General features: G+C 42.0%; 1 protein-coding gene across 11 annotated transcripts in view; it reads right to left on the reverse strand.

The window, feature by feature from the left end:
* The window catches only part of Marf1 (meiosis regulator and mRNA stability factor 1), a 40,934-nt gene that overhangs the window by 19,887 nt on the left and 4,312 nt on the right, over window positions 1-16,735 (reverse strand). For 2 of the 11 annotated variants that reach the window (XM_074059303.1, XM_074059304.1), the window contains exons 3-15: window positions 14,168-14,881; window positions 13,236-13,410; window positions 12,110-12,336; window positions 10,100-10,217; window positions 9,387-9,559; window positions 5,731-6,159; window positions 5,146-5,303; window positions 4,901-5,059; window positions 3,569-3,761; window positions 2,781-2,959; window positions 2,524-2,604; window positions 1,087-1,227; window positions 16-252 (exon numbers count right to left, since the gene is read on the reverse strand). In XM_074059303.1, coding sequence (XP_073915404.1) covers window positions 16-252; window positions 1,087-1,227; window positions 2,524-2,604; window positions 2,781-2,959; window positions 3,569-3,761; window positions 4,901-5,059; window positions 5,146-5,303; window positions 5,731-6,159; window positions 9,387-9,559; window positions 10,100-10,217; window positions 12,110-12,336; window positions 13,236-13,410; window positions 14,168-14,881 — 2,984 coding nt within the window. The remainder of the gene's footprint in view (window positions 1-15; window positions 253-1,086; window positions 1,228-2,523; window positions 2,605-2,780; window positions 2,960-3,568; window positions 3,762-4,900; window positions 5,060-5,145; window positions 5,304-5,730; window positions 6,160-9,386; window positions 9,560-10,099; window positions 10,218-12,109; window positions 12,337-13,235; window positions 13,411-14,167; window positions 14,882-16,735) is intronic. The other 9 variants (XM_074059305.1, XM_074059308.1, XM_074059307.1 and 6 more) reach the window with 9 other exon arrangements.

Here is a 16,735-nt window from a genome sequence, read left to right on the forward strand (position 1 = left end):
AAATGGGTGACATACCTGAAGTCCTTATTAGAGCAATGCTGCCGGCAGACAGGCTCATGATACTCCAACTCTTCAAATATAATTGGACTGCAATTCGTGGAGGAGCCGTCATGCGACTGGGAAGACCCCAGAGGGCTCTGGCGGGCCTGACTGCTAGGTAAGAGACACACCAGCCGCCCATTTCCCTGTTCCCGGATTGCAACCATGTCTGTTAATTTATACAAGTCTGACACATTCAACTTGTGCCCAAACCTAAGAAGAGGAGAGAGATGCCAATTTAGGATATTTTTCTTTGTTTGCACAGAAACATCTGTTTTGTTTAAATAAAGGGCCACAACCAAGAATGATTTCTCTGACTCTTCAAAAGTAAAACCAGACTATTCTATGAACTCATCTGCTGCTAAACCCATGATGCCTCGTTCCTTGGACCCATCTTTGGGTCACTGCCCAGTACAATGATCCTATCTCTTTTAGCCTTTCCCTCAAACTTGCCAGTTTCTGTCTAGGCCCTCACCGGAGTTTCTAAGATGGAAAGTTCCCTGCTACTGCCCATCTCAATGTGTCTCCCCTCACTTCCAAATCCCTCTGTATTACCTCTCTCCATAGAGCGTCTGTCTAGCAGGCATGAGGCCCTGAGTTCTAACCCCAGCACCACCAAAAAAAAAAAAAAAGATTAACAACTTTAAAGAGGACATTACAGTGCTACTTAATGGACCCACAGTGTTGTACAACCTCTCTCCAGCCTTGTTCTCTGCCCTCAGAAGTTACTGCTATATAGCTACTCTCTCACCTCTCCCTCCACTGTGGGATCACAGCTCATCTGACACTAGACTATTCATAACCCCTGCTTGTATCTGTCATACCTGGACCTTAAAGGGCCAGGCTCTAGAAGCAGACAGACTTGAGTTCATATTTTGACTGTACTTCAACTTGGACAAGATACACAACCCAATCTGAGCCTCAGTTTTTCTACCTGTAAGAAAGGGTAATGATAACATGTGCCTCATAGGGTTGATGTGAGGGTTAAGTATAATTAAATATGGACAGGAATTGACTCAGGGCACGTGCTCAATAAATGTTACCTACTCTTCTTCCTGCCTCTCCAGTGCCCGATGTCCACGCTCAGATTTCCCCTCTACCAAAGTCAGTCTCCTGTTGTCTCCTCCACCCAGGGAGAAGTCCATTCTCCCAAGTGTTCTCATTCTCAGTCTTGTATTCTCGTCTCCCCTACAATGAAAACAGCTGGCATCTCAGGACCTGCATCTGTTGTTCTATACCCCAGACTCTCGGCCCCTTTCCTCCAAGGTCTTATCCATAGGACTCTATGGTGACAGCCCTACAGTCACCAGTGGTCTTCATCTCATCCCCACACCATTTACTTGGCCGCTTTTATTCCTACAGGCTTAACATGCTCTTTTTACTCCTCCTCATTACAACACCCACATCCCTGGGACTTGGCCTGCTTTCCTGACCCCAGCAGCCTTCCATTCAGTTCTGCCCTTCTCCTCTCCTCTCACAGACTCTGGTCTCATCTGTTCCCATGCCCATCATGAGGCACTTAAAGAAAATAACTCTCTATGCTTACAGCTGACTTCTCTCCTGAGGGACCCGAGTACGCAGAAGAGAGCTTGAACTCCTACACCGCTACTCAATGGCTCCCAAAACTTGTATGTCTGAAACCACAACTCAACACCTGCTGTGCCTCCTACTTGTGCTTTAGTTCATTTCCTATCGAACTGTCCTATATTCCTCCCAGTCATCCAAGGCAAAACCTCAAACTGACCTCTACCTTTGACCTGCTTCATGGCACTTGAAATTTCTGTACATCTAGTTCCTTCTGCTCTAACAGCACCTGCTCACAGCAAGGTCTGGGGCAGCATAGCACTCTCCCTTTTCCATCTCCCTCCCTCCCTGTTCATACCCTCTCACTTCACCCCTCTCCTCCTCTTTCTCCTTCCAAACATGCAGTGCCCCCCACCACTACCCACCAAATAACGGACATGCTCCTTGTTTTCCCTTCCTCAAAGCATTTTCTCCTCTTTGCTTCTTTCCAACCACCTTTTGATTTCTAGAAGAATTTATGAACATTTTCTCTTTCCTTCTAATAAGCTCCTTGGGGCAAGGCATGTCTTGCCCAGGGCTGCATTTCCTGCAACACCTCGGTCTTTTATTCCACTAACACTTGCAAACCATAAGCAGCATACTGGGTGCTAAAGACAGGACTAGGTCAGATCCAGAGTTTATAGTCTAGAAGGCACTAAAAAATGGCATGCAATGATACTTTTACTCAGTTAATTGGCAAAAAAAAAAAAAGGAAGAAATGTAGCTTGGGAACTGAAGTCTAAATTTGCTAAAAATGAAAGTTTTTACAAATGTATGTTCAATTTAAATTTTAAATTGGAACAACTCTGTTTCATTTCCTTTATCAGGTTGGAAGTTCCTTAAGAGTCACTACCGTGGAGTTGTGCATAGAAGTCACCAACCAGTACCGACTGGACCAGTGAAACAACCAGTCTAACTTACTTTTTTTCATAGAGATCCGTAAATTTAAAAAGTGGCAGACAACAGGCAGGAGCATCCTGAAGAATAGACATTGTTTCTGCACTGTAAGATACAATTTTTATTAATTAGAAAACTGACTTGTACATTACAAAGTTTTGTTTGTTTGTTTTATCGGTGGTACTGAGGTTTGAACTCAGGGCTTCACAATTGCTAGGCAGGTGCTCTACCACTGAGCCACACCCCCCAGCCTCCCCCTCTTTTTTTTTTTTTTTTTTTACCTTAGTAAAGACAGTGACTTATTAGCAGCTCCTGTGGCAAGTGAGACCAAGATCTTCTTGCTTCCGATTTTATACCTATGGAGGCTGTTCACTGCACAGATAGCTTCTTGTAAGGTTTCCATCTGAACAACAGCTTTGAGCTGATAATCTGTATGGGGGCTGAGCTCCACACTCTTCACCTGCAGCAGGACAAAGGAGAACAGACCTGTCATCAGGGAATTGTTAAGGATTATGTTTGTGGACTTCAGTGCTCCCGGAGGGAGCTCATCTGAACTTCTGCCAACTTGAATGTAGGTGACCTAGGATGGGGTGACCTGCCTGCACGCTTTGGCACACACAGCTCTCTGAGGCAGACTCAGAGGCCAAGACATGGGAGGGGTCTTCCAGGTCTTCTCCAGACCCTGTAAAACAGATCTGTAAAAGGTACATTTTTAGCAAATTGCACCTAAATACTTAATCAGCTACATTATTTTATAAAAATAGCATTATTTTCAAATCTTCTTTCTGTATTTCAGGAGACAGAGCTAATTGAAACCCATATTTTTCCCAATGTACCACTGAAATCCTTGCCTATGACAAGTGCTGCTCACTTCGAGATTTCTTGCTTTCTGGTGCTATCCTAAACACTGGATGACCAGCGCTACACCAAAAGACACAAGGAAAAAGAAGGAGTCTGAACCTGCCCAATCACATTTGTATCCTGGCTGTGGCTATGTGTGTCAAATTCAGTTCTCTAATCTTGAAACTCCTCCAAAGGGTGAAAGCAGCAAGACCAGAATGAAAGGTACCTTGCCATGCCTAGAAAAAGCCTCCTGGATGAGCTGCTGCAGCTCCTTCCGGGACAGCCTGTAGTCGATGTTGCTGACCTGGATGTCAGCTCCATTTGCAAAAGGATCTGGGCAGTCGGCTCCACTGTTGGAAGTGGCAACGTTGAACGCAAGTGGGGAGGCTCTGTTTAAAAGGTTTGGAGACATACTCCTGCTGAAGACACAATTGAGATATAGAAAAACCTCTTCATCAGATTTCGGCTTCATCACAGACTCTGTGTGTTTGAAGCTGTACACAGAAGGCACTTTAACATTTGGTTTTCAACTAAACGCATACTAATTTAGACCTGCTGCTGAAGTACTATCTATTGACCCCTTACCAACAGTCAAATTATGTAACTGAATTTCATTGGATTACTTAAAGCAAAAGGGAAAACTACCAGCAGCCTTCATGAATTAACTTTCTACTTTGTGGATTTATTCTGAGAAAATTAGCTTGCTACCACTTTAAGCCATCTGACCTTGTCTTCGGTTCTGAAAATGCTAGGTATTCTTGCTCCTATGTTAGAGTCCCTCTATGCATTAGGAAAATTCTTACGGCAATTTTTAGATGTAACTTTACACATACTTTCGTATGGTTCTTTACCAACTTAGCAGAACCAATGCAATGCCAGAAGATGCCCAGGGGGCACGACTTCCCCTTAAGACACCCTTGTCTCCCAAGCTCAGGAAGTATCTGGTGTGATTTTGAAAAGTTTAAATACGCAAAGTGAAAGAGAATTACAGTGGTTCACAGAGACCCTACTTCTCAAAAAACTTTTTTTTTTTTTTTTTTTTGTGGAACTGAGGTTTGAACTCTGGGCCTCATGCAGGTGCTCTACCACTCAAGCCACTCTGCCAGCCCTGCTTTGTGTTGGGTATTTTTGAGATAGGGTCTCTGGAACTATATGCCCAGGCTGGCTTTGAACTTTGATCCTGATCTCTGCCTCCTGAGTAGCTGGGATTACAGGCGTGAACCACCAGTGCTGAGCTTCAAACAGCTTCCTATATGAGTCATAGTAGTAAAGAGTGACAAGGCATGCCTACTTTGGGCCTTTTCAACACAATGAACATAGTCATCCTAAAGTGCCCCCCTCTGACATCTGTCTACCAAAATTCTGAGATGGAGAGAGAGACACAAATGGTGAGAAGCAGTGTCCCTAAATGGAGCTATGGAAACCTGAGAACAAGGGAATCAGGATGAAGACTTCTCTTGTACTTTGAGCATTTCTACAGTGTTCCGATAACAGGCACACTGTTTCAGAATCCTTCCTACTGCCTGTATCCACCCCCGAGTCAAAACGCTGGACTCACCTAGGAGACCAAGACTGAGATGTGAGCAGAGGACTGACTTGCCTTGACGCAATCAATTTGCTGAAAGCAGACGGGTAGCTCACTTGGAAGACAGTCTCTTCCTTATCTTTTTTCTCTACGGGAGAACTGCTAACGCTTCGAGCACTGAGGTTCTCCTTTCTAACAGAAGGGAAAATTAAAGGGAAATGTCACATGTCTTCAGTCACCTTAAAGAAGCAACTGTGAGAAAGAGTGATTTAACATACTTTGGATTGCCTCTGTAAAGTGGCTCTGTCATTCCCGAGTTTTTCAGTGTGGGACCTGCAGAACTTGGGCTGCTATGAAGCGGTGCTGCCAGCCTTAGGTGGCCCTGCTGGGGCTCAGTGTTTCTGTTGCCAGTCTTCGACTCCATGCGGCACAGCTCCTTAAAAGACACAATTGCAGTGGGTTTAAAATTTAAGTACTCAAGATGTGTTAGATACTGATAGAAAATAACAGACTTTGAGTCTTAACAAAAAGGACATATCAGGCCGGGTGCCGTCGTTCACGCCTGTAATCCTAGCTACTTGGGAGACAGAGATCAGGAGGATCACATTTCGAAGCTAGCCCAGACCAACAGTTCAAGAGACCCTATCTCAAAAACACCCAACACAAAACAGGGCTGGTAGAGTGGCTTAAGAGACAGCACCTTCCTAGCAAGCATGAGGATGAGGCCCTGAGTTTAAGCCCCAGTACCAAAGGGCAGGTTTGCAGGGAAAGACACACCACAAAAGCCAGCAGGCACATAAGACGGAGATATAGAGAACCAAAACCTACCATAAACTTCAGAAAGCAAGAGGTATCAAGATTACCTGCAAACTTTTAACGTTTGTATTTTTTGTAGCAGATCCAGAATTTGCCTGTGACCCTTTCCCAGGCATGGCTTTGGCACTGGAAGATTGTTCACTTGCATCTTTGATGAGGCACAATTTTTGATTCTTAAGTTTTTTGGGGGACTTCACTTTATCAGCAATTGCATTTGAACTCTTTGCTTCACAGAGTTCTCTAGTTTTTGGAGTAAATGACACAATGATCCTATTACCAAACACATCTTCATTTTCCATTCGCTTCTGAGCCCGCTCTGCACTGTCTTGGTTTATGAAGCGGAGAATTGCACTGCAGCCCGTGATACTCAGCACTTTCCCACCACAATTATCAGACAGGCGTTTGAGCCTGTTGCTGATGCTCTTGCCATCTTTATTTGCTGGTAGGTTATAAACATAGAGCAGAGTGTGGCACTGCTAACACAGAGGAAACAAGTGTTACATCAGGTTAACTCAAGGGCACACATTCATTTCAAAACAAGAACAACGGATGATCTCTAAACTCTAGCTAACAACTGAGGAGGGGAGGTAATAGTCATTTAGATGGGAGAGGATAAACTAAGTAAGTTTATCCTTTGAATGTTGTTTTTAGAAAATATGCTAGGTACAGAAGGCTATATATTACATGATTCCATTTCTATAAAGTGTCCGGAGAAAGCCAAGTGTGGTGGCATACAACCGTAATCCCAGCACTTGGGAGGCTGAGGAAGGAAGATTTTGAATTTGAAGTCAGCCTGGGCTAAATAGGTATCTTACTGTAATGAGGGAAATATTCTAAAACTGGGTATGCAGCTCAGTAGAATTATTAAAAATTAATTACACACTTAAAAAAAGTGAATTTTGTGCAATGTAAGTCACAGCTTTGTAAACTTTTTTTTTAAGTCTATTTATTCAGTGGAGCTACTGAATAATATTTGATAAAGTTAGAGTCTATCTAGCTACAAGGACAGGTAAGGTAGGCAGTAGTCGGCCTAGAAATTCAATTAGACACTCAGTAGTCAAAATCCTTCCAGATGAGTTAGAATTTATGTCTTATAAAGTAGAATCGTTAAAATGTCAGAAGACAAACTTACGATAAGCCAGGCACCAGCGGCTCACGCCTATAATCCTAGCTACTTAGGAGGCACGATCAGGAGGATCACAGATTGAAGTCAGTCTGGGCAAACAATTCACAAGACCCTATCTCAAGAAACCCTTCACAAAAATAGGGCTGATGGAGTGGCTCAAGGTGAAGGCCCTGAGTTCAAACCCCAGTACCGCAGGGGGGAAAAAACAACTTAATTGTGGAAAAGGTTAAATTAAGAAGCCACAAAAGAAACAACTAGAAATGTGCAAAAGATGTGAACAATTTTTAAAGGAATTATGGAGAGGAAATGACAATTAAAGGATAATTTGCATCTTGCTAGTGATTACTAGAAAGGCCAACTGTATGCAGATAACATTTCACCTATCAGGCTGGCCTGAGGTTTAAAGCAGATACTTGCACGGTCTGATAGGAGTGTAAATAAATGCTATTTTCCTGGAGGACATCTTGGATCTTGTCAGTAAAATTCTGACCTGGACCAGCACACCTTAGAACTTACTCTCCAAACTACCAGCCCAGTAGCTCAAAAAACAACGTGGGTGAACTTGCTGGAGATGGTAAAAAACTAGATAGAAAATACCCAGTAATAGGTAGACTGGTTAAATTAAAGACCAGCCATATAAGTTTGTTGCAAATCAACATTCTGTTGGCTTTCAAAACATGGTAGATTCACGTCAATATGTAGGGACATGGAAATACATTCAAACTAATACATTAGGTTTAAGAAAAGCGTTAGCTATGACTGAAGTCCATTACACTTTGTATGATGAAACTCCCTACTGTGTATAATTCAAAACCCTTCACTATGAATAAGAAGAAAAAAACACATAACACAACATAGGAGACACAAAAGCTTTTAAAAATTTACTACACTTAAAATTTGGAGGCCAATACCAACCTGTTAACAATGATTACCTCTGCAGGGTAGGATGGTGGGGTCTACACTTTTCTTATTTCTGCGGACTGTTTTTTGTTTGTTCATACAAAGAACACATTACTTTTCTAATTGGAGGCTTTCATCATCAACAAAATCTCACTTTTCCTATTACAGCTTGGACTCAAAACCTAATCCTAGCTACTCAGAGGCAGAGATCAGGAGAATCAAGGTTCGAAGCTACCCTGGGAAAATAGCTTCATCACAAAAAGGCTGGTGGAGTGGCTCAAGGTGTAGGCCCTGAGTTCAAGCCTCAGTACCACCAAAACAAAGTATAAAAGTGACAAACTGAAGGACATAAAGAAAAAAAAAATGAATCTTCATTTAACTGTGAAGACTAAGTTTTGATTAATCAGTCTTTTTAACCATAAGAAATAAAGATCTTTAAAGTAGGTGAGCTTGCACCCACAATTGGCCTTCAAAGTTAGAAAACAGAGTATGAAACGGAAGCCGAAGGGAAGAAAGACAGCTACAGCCACAAGACTACACACAGGGGATAATGACAAAGGTGAGTTAGGAAAGAAGCTAAGAAGACTGGCAGGGCTTGTATGTGTTACTCCTTGTGCAAGACTCTGAGATTCTCCCAATATGAATTATGTACAGTATGTGTTTGTCTTGAGTCAGGCTTTGTGCCTTCTGGGCAGGCATCAGGGACTGCAATGGGAATAACCCGGCAAGAGCTTGAATTAGAGGACCTGGGGCCCAACTTTTTCTCTGCTGCCAATGTCAGTGACTGCTAAGTCACTGAGTTTCCTGAGTGCTAACTTCTTTCTCCCTTAAATGAGGACAGTGGATGAAAACATTTCTAAGATATATCTGTAAGAATTTCCAAGATAAATCTGTAAAAATGCAGTTAGGGCTGGTGGAGTGGCTCAAGCAGCAGAGCACCTGCTTAGCAAGAGTGAGGCCTGAGTTCAAACCCCAAAATACAAACCTCCATAAAACAAATGAACAAAAGAGCACTCAACACGTAAGACTGCCCACTCTCCTGGATCATCCACTCTATAGCTCCTCCTTATTATAATTTATTTAAGAGTTACACATGTATTCTCCAAATAGCTTAAACCCAACTTAGTACATTCTTACCCCGAATTAAGCCTAACAGAAATGTCACTCCTGGCATTCGGTTCAAGCAGACTACAGGTGGAACGGTAATCACAACCCAATGGCAGCCACGCATGACAGGGGAGGCTCTATAAAATGCATAACTCACCTGTCTGCTGTAACTTAAAAGATTAAATGCCCAGCACAATTACTACTCACTGGACAACCAACCCAGGGGTACGTGTGAACTCTCATTGCATTCCCTACCCCGAATACTTGGAAGCAAAGAGAGTAATGACTCTTATTCCATTACTTCCCTCCACTTGACAGAAAACTATGCTAGCTTTGGAGACAATGGCAGATGACTGTTAGTGAGGCAAATCTACAAACCGATTCTCTGCATTTTCGAAAAAATAAAAGGAAAAGTTCATGAATATCAGTTCTCTGTGTATATGTAAAGTTTTCCAAGCCTTACTTCAAATCCAACCAGCCTTCTACATCTGGACATGACCACCCCCTTGGTTAGGACTTTCAACCTGCATAATTTATTACTGAATGGCACAAATAATATAAATTACTTACTGGCATCTTTAGTGGTAACCTGGGGGGCAAATCAGAAATGAACTCTTCAAATCTGATCAGCTCATTAGCATGATGCAGTAGGGCTTCTGAGGCCTGGTTTTTATGGACCAAAATTATGTGGAAGCCATGCCTGTGTCTCAGATCACTGAGTTCCAATGCAAAGTTAACATCAGCTGAAAGAAAAGATAAGCCATCTTATCATTCCCAAACATTAGAAACACTTGACAAAGACAGACAACTCTAGCAACACCACTGAGAAGAATGGCTGGTTCGAACTTAGTTGCTTCTCTCTTCCTTTTAAAAAATGAGCACAATCCCTATCAGGATGACTAACGTGACGGAAAATGACACCACATACCTATGTGGAATGCCAGCGCATATGTTACTTCTTGTTAATAGGGAGCAACTATCAATATATTGGGGTGACTCATCTTTGGAAATTATCATTCTGCATTTTTTAAGTTAGTAATAGCCCAGAGTAAAAAATAAATAAAATCCTATCTTCTTTAATAAACGTGGCCCCAAAAGAACTCAGGCTCCAAAGAGAAAATACAAAACTTCACAAAGACTCAATTTTTTCTCAACAATTCTCAACAAGAAGCATGGCTGTGTATTTCAGCCTCTTTGGGGGCACACTTGCCTTTGAAATTTTTCTGGCTCTACATTAATTCCTGCACAGTAGTGAAGCTGAAATGAAAAGTCTGCACACTTACTTGACACGAGAACCACAGTGGCGGGGGCAGTGTGAGTGTTTGCAAACCTTCGGAGGCTCTGTCGGAGCTTATCATCAGCCGCATTCTTTGCAGTAGCATTGATGTGAGCAACCGTTACCTGCATTAATGTATAGCAGGGGTGAATGAGCAAGAGCCAAGGTTAGAAAACTGCTGCACACTTTGACCACATTTTAGTTGCTAGTTCTTTTTTTGTTTATTTGTTTTGAGAAAGGTCTTGCTATGTAGCTCAGGTTAGCCTAGAACTCAAGATCCTCCTGCCTTTAATTCCCGAGTGCTGGGATTATAGGATTGAGCTGCCATACCCAGCACCTAATGGGTAATTCTTGAAACTCTTTACTTTTGTTAGGAATGGAAAAAGATTATAATTAGATCTCATAATTTCAAAATTAATTCTCCATATGCGTTAAGTGGGCCACTTACTATTCCTGCTCTCAAATCTAACTGCTTTCAGAAAATAAGTAGAGAAAAGGTAACGAAACTTATAGTCATTAAATTTGCCACATATACCTTTTACCCACAATTTGGAGGTGGTAGAAATCATCTGTCGATTAAGGTAGTACAGTTTGGGGTTGTCATTTGTCTATGCTATCCATTGTCTGTGCAGTAACCACCAATAGAGCCAAAAATGCACTAATTCCTGTGAAGACTAATAGGCTCACATGTAACAGTCCCCAAAGCAAAGAAAGGCTTATTTTGAGAGGTGCCTTAACCACATGCAATACACAATAGGATTTATTAGCTTTTGGAAAAAACATAAATATATAATTTTGAACAGAAATATGGAATATCAATGGAATCAGTTGTCTAAGAGTCAAAAGGTCTGGGCTCTATTTCTAGCTTCAGAGCAAATACTACAGGGTCAGACAACTGAATTTAAGTCCTATTTCTCTCACTTACTGCCATGTGATCTTAAAAAAGTTGCTTTCCCTCTCAGGACCTTACTTTCATTTGTAAGTTGCAAATGAACCAGGCATGACTGCCTGGTTCAAAGAGCAGTCATGAAAGTTAAAGGAGGCAATACACCTGCAACTACCAGTAGGGCACAAAAGTGTAAGTAACATGACTGAATGATCAGACATGATTAGGTGATTTCTAGCACTTTAGGAATAATCTGCTAATTCCTTTATTTGAAAACAGCACAAATGCAGCATCATTAAACAAATTTGGAATTTTGTGGGGGGGGGGGGACAGCACTGGGATTTGACCTCGGAGCTTTATGCTTGCTAGGCAGGCGATCTACCACTTGAGCCATGCCTCTAGTCTTTGGGCTCTGGTTACTCTGGAGATAAGGTCTCACTTTTTGCCCAGGCTGGTGCGGAACACGATCCTCGTATTTTATGCTGCTTTCTGTTGCTGGAATGACATGTGTGCACCACTGTTCCTGGCTTTTTTCTATTGAGATGAGGCTGTCACAAACTTTTTTGTACCTGGGCTGGTTTGGAACCACAGTCCTTCTGATCTTAGATGCCTATGTAGCTTGAGATGACAGACACATAGCATTGCACCCAGCTATCAGTAACTGGTTTTGTTTTTTTGTTTTTTGTCTTTTTATTGTTGTTTTTTTTTGGTGGGACTGGGGTTTGAACTCAGTGCTTTGCCTTGCACTATACTGCTTGAGCCACACCTCCAGTCTATTTTGGAGACAGGTGTCTCTCAAACTATTTGCCCAGGCTGGCCTCAAAACATGATCCTCCCAACTTCAGTCTCCCAAGTAGGTAGGATTACAGGCATGAGCCTCTGGTGCCTGGAAAGTCTCACAGACTTTTTGCAGAGGCTGGCCTTGAACTGTGAACTTTCTAATCTCAGTCTCCTAAGTAGCTAGGATTACTGGTATGAGCCATCTGCCCCTGCCTTGGAATTCTTAAAAAACAATCATGGTACCAAATCAGATTAGAATTCTTCTTTTTTTTTTTTTCTTCTCTCCTTTTATTTTATCATTTTTACATTTACTTACATGAGATTAGAATTCTTTAAAAAATTATTTTTTACCTGGCAATTATTCAGTTCTTGAATAACTTCTTTATTTTCTTTACTGATGTCACACACACAGATGAATTCTGCTTCTCTGTGGCCTTTAAAAAACTTTTCACGAATTCTCTGTACAACAGTAGTAGCTGACCGCCCAGAGGGAACTGAGCAATTTTCAATATCCCAAAAAACTCCAATGGGGGGTAAGTTTTCTAGCACCTGTCCAGCTATTGCAACTTCTGGTGACCCTTAAGAAATGTTAAACGTTTAATTACATGTGGTGAAAAAGTGGCAAATTAAAACAATAACTGGTAATTTCCTATCCTTCTTAGTGGCAGAAAAACTAAATAACTGACTGAAAATTAAGGATACCAAGCTTGCTGGTTGACCTTATGAGCAAGCAAACTGCTACAGTATCACTCCAAGAGATTATTCCTAGTTTTGAGAACAAATCTACAGGCCAAGTGACTTTACAGTCATAACAAATCCACCACAAAGCCCAAGCCAGTGGCACATGGTCAGTGATGCATCTCTGAAAACTAGCATGCGACCTACAGGCTGCTGAAACTCCAAGGCCTGATTTCACTCAGCCACACCTAGCTACCTGCTGGGGATGGAAAATGCTGAAGAGATGACCAAGGTGAAGATATCCCTGTTGCTGACTTTAAATTATTTGTAACACCTCATTAACATCTGATTTAGCATTTCAAAATGTTTTCAAAAGATAAAATGCCACATTAACTACTTCTGGGGGAAATGATTTTAACTGGGAATGCTCAGGTTTTCAAATTCATTACTAACCTGTTCTAATATTAAATTCTTCTAAGTATATATCGCATATGTGACTAGGAACCTAACTTGACCTCAGAGCTCCTTTAGGTCTCAGTTTCTCCCAACGTACTTCCCATTTCTCTACATATCACTTCTGATCTCAAATAGCCTCAACCGGCACAAAGGACAAAGGGTTTACTGTCTATAATAATAGAGATTTTTACCAACAGATGGAAGGGGAGACTGGTATACACTTTTTGAACTCACAAAGGTGTTTAGAATCACAAATAATCTTTAAAGGGCAATTTATGCAATGTTAGTATCACATAGTGAAAATTACTCAAATATGCACATTTTATGCCATACTGTCATTTACCAAATTTCGAAGCAGCTTTGCCTAGACTGGGTGCCAGTAACAACGTAGTCTCCTTCCTCGTTCCTTTGGTTCCACAGCCATTACACAGAGGGATAGCAAGAGGTGCAGGCTGAGTATTTGGAGGTGGTATATTTGGCCAGACTTTAGCAGCATCAATTATATTATTTCTTGCCGGCTGTTTTAAAATTTTTTTGAAAAGAAGGAAGTTTCAGATATATTATTTCAGAACCTAGAGTTACATACAACTGAAAACACATTCTAAGTGTTTTCTCTCTCTACCTGCTAACCTCTAATAAGCGTATCCTCAAGTAATCTTTCCCAGGACCATTAGTTCTCGACTCATAACCTCATTTCAAGAATGACTTGAAATGATCAGGGAAGATATTCACACACTCAGACCTTTATGCTCTGGGTATACGTCTGCTACAATGGAGACCCCACACACTTTACATGAAGGGCAGTGAAGTTTTCACTTGAACACAAGTGTGACTGGGGCCAAGTTTCAGGTTCCCCATATTATCAAAAAAAAAAAAAAAAAAAAGACTGTGTGGGTTACCTACATTACATTAATGGGCCCAAAAATAAGTTGAGTTTAAATGATAAGAAATCAATTGTGCTCTAGCCAATTAGAGATAAAAAGAACACAGAGGCTTTACAAAACTGAGTTCCCACACAGGAAGTAGATTTCTTGCAACCAGAGGCTCCACAAGCGTAAACTTTATAAGTAATTACTCTGTGCTTTTCTGAATGGTCTCTCGTTCTACCCTTTGTTTCTTTCTGGACCAGCAGAAGTTATGCTGATGGAAAGAAATTACACCAGGAAAGACTTTTCAACTCCATGCTCAATAAAGATTTTTTCAAGATCAATCTACTCCGAACAAGTCATTCCTCAAACCTCAGCTGCACCCAACATGAAAAATAAAGATACAAACCTTGTTTAGACAGTCTTCGCAGTAAAGTGAGCCCTTTAAACAAACCGGAGGTACCACATTTAGGTGCAAGGAATTGGTGCACAAGTGAGGCGTCAGCTCCGACTGTGAAAGGTGCTCTTCCAAATGCCCTGGAGCCCCGCTTGGGAAATCAGAACAGGGGAGATAGCCAGCAGAGGTGCAGCCCTGGAGAGTCGGAAACTGATGCAGCTTGTGCACATTACTGTGACATGACTGGAAATGGATTTTTCCACAACAGGGCAGGTGTTTGCAGGAAGATAGATTACTCTCTACACACATGCTGGGAAAGTCACTTGCAATGCCTGCCAAGTTGTTCCTAGCTGAGGCATTCTGGAGTGAAGAGGCAGACTGGAAAGCAAACCCTGACCCGACCTGACACGTGATTGTCCTGGTGCTTTGTGAGTCTAAGAGTGCGCCTGCATGAATCAAGCTACCAGTCCCTCCACTGCCGCTGCTGCTGCCTCCACCACCACCACCACCACCACCACCACCAAAACGCATTGGCGAAGTGGAGGGATCATTAGGGCAATGAGCACAGCAGCTTACTTTGGGGACAGTTGAAAGCTGTATTTTAGGTTGCTGAAGAGAATGAATATCAGGAAGTGGGACTGCTGGGAAAAGTTTAGAGCCAGCATGAAGGGGAGATGGTACATCCTTTAATTCCACAGCAACTTTCTTGTTCTCCATGTACTCTTTCTGAGAAGAGAAGATTGAAACACAAGTCAATTTTGTGAGGCCAGTGAATTCTGTTTACTCATATACTACTGAATTAAAACACAGAAATAGTGTTCAACTCTAACACTGAATCACAACCAAACAATGTGGAATAGCAGCTAGCTAAGACCAGAGTCACTCTTCAGAGAAATTCATAGGAAGTGAACATACAAACACACACCTTAAAACAAACACTGTGTTCTTCTTGAATCTTAAAAGCATTAGCCAGGTGCCAGTGGCTCACACCTGTAATCCTAGCTACTCAGGAGACAGAGATCAGGAGGATCGTGGTTTGAAGCCAGCCCAGGCAAACGGTTTGTGAAATCCTATCGTGAAAAACCCCATCACACAAAAGGGCTGGTGGAGTAGCTCTAGGTGTAGGCCCTGAGTTCAAGCACCAGTATGGGGGCAGGGGGAAGCATGGGGCAGGAGTCTGTTTGCAGCTTCACTGAGCCAGGTTAACCAGCCACACATCAGTGACTTCCCCTTTCCTCACAGGATCTTCTGAAGACAAAACAGGGGATATGTAAACAACAAGGAATAACCAGCTTTCAGTAAAGATGGCTGTAAGTAAAATGTCTTACTTTCACTTAATCGTGCCTACAGGCAGTACAAAAGGATTTAGTAGGGTCCCAAAAGGGAAAGAAGAAGATTATATATGGTCTGGCTGTGTTGCTGAAGACACTTAGGAAACCCTAGGACCTACAGTCATAATAACAACAATTATACTGTAGTCAGTGCAAAAAAATAAATTGGAAAACTATCCAGGAAAAAGGTACAAGACAGTGGGTCATGTGACTCCAGCACAGCTACACAAAGCCTGTATGTTACACAGGGAATAAGCCTGGTATTCAGACCAGAGACTTGGGCTTGAGTCAGGTGCTGCACAGCTGTATGACACTGGGTAAGCTGCTTAACATCTCTGCTTCAGTTTCCTCATCTACTAATTGGGAAAAATAAAATGCACACCCACAAGGCACTGAAGGACAAAATGAGATTGAGCATATAAAGCACTCAGTACAGTAGCTGGCCCCTGAAGAGGATCAAACTAACCAGCAGCCTTCATGAGCTGACTGCAGGACCATTAAGACAAGGGGGATACCCTTATATTGGGACTGAGACATGCTCATCCCTTGAAGCACAGAAGGGTCTATCTGCCTGTTACCTGTTCAGTCCTACAGCTATGATTTCTAGGAGAAACCTAGGTTTAGTTAAGACTTCTCTTAAAAAGGAGATAATAGCTATGGGCTGACCAGGCAATGAGCAGTGTCTTGCCCTGCTGATAATTACCGTTTGGACTAGAAATTAATACACTGCCATTCTTATCTATACACATCAGGCTGTTATGGGTGGGGTTATTGTGAGTTGGTCCCCTGGAACTACTTTACTCTGCATGTCACTGTCACAAAGAAGTTTTGAGCTGTGTAGTTTAAGAGTGCAATTCTGAATTGGGTGATTCCATGAGGACCAGATCCACCATCCATCCCGAGAAACCCTGCTTTGAGACAGTAACCCACCTTGGCAGCAGTCCCTAAAATAAAACACTTCTTGAAATAACCCAAACTACTATATGCCTCCAACAGAGTCAGCTGTACAACAAAAACCTATATGAGGAAAGCCTACAGACAGAAAGTTAAACTCATTTTCAAAAGTCTCATCTGAACCCCAAGTAGAAGAGAAAGCTGGTAATACGAGTTCATAAAATCATCATGAAAAAATAAAGCAAGCCAGGGGCCAGGAAGCTCAGTGGAAGACAGTGTGCTTAGGTACATGCAAGGCCATGGGCACTATCAAACCCAGCACCACAATACAAAAACTAAGCAAGAAGTTAAACAC

Source organism: Castor canadensis, chromosome 17, assembly GCF_047511655.1.
Source record: "Castor canadensis chromosome 17, mCasCan1.hap1v2, whole genome shotgun sequence".
Classification (NCBI taxonomy): Eukaryota; Metazoa; Chordata; class Mammalia; order Rodentia; family Castoridae; genus Castor; species Castor canadensis.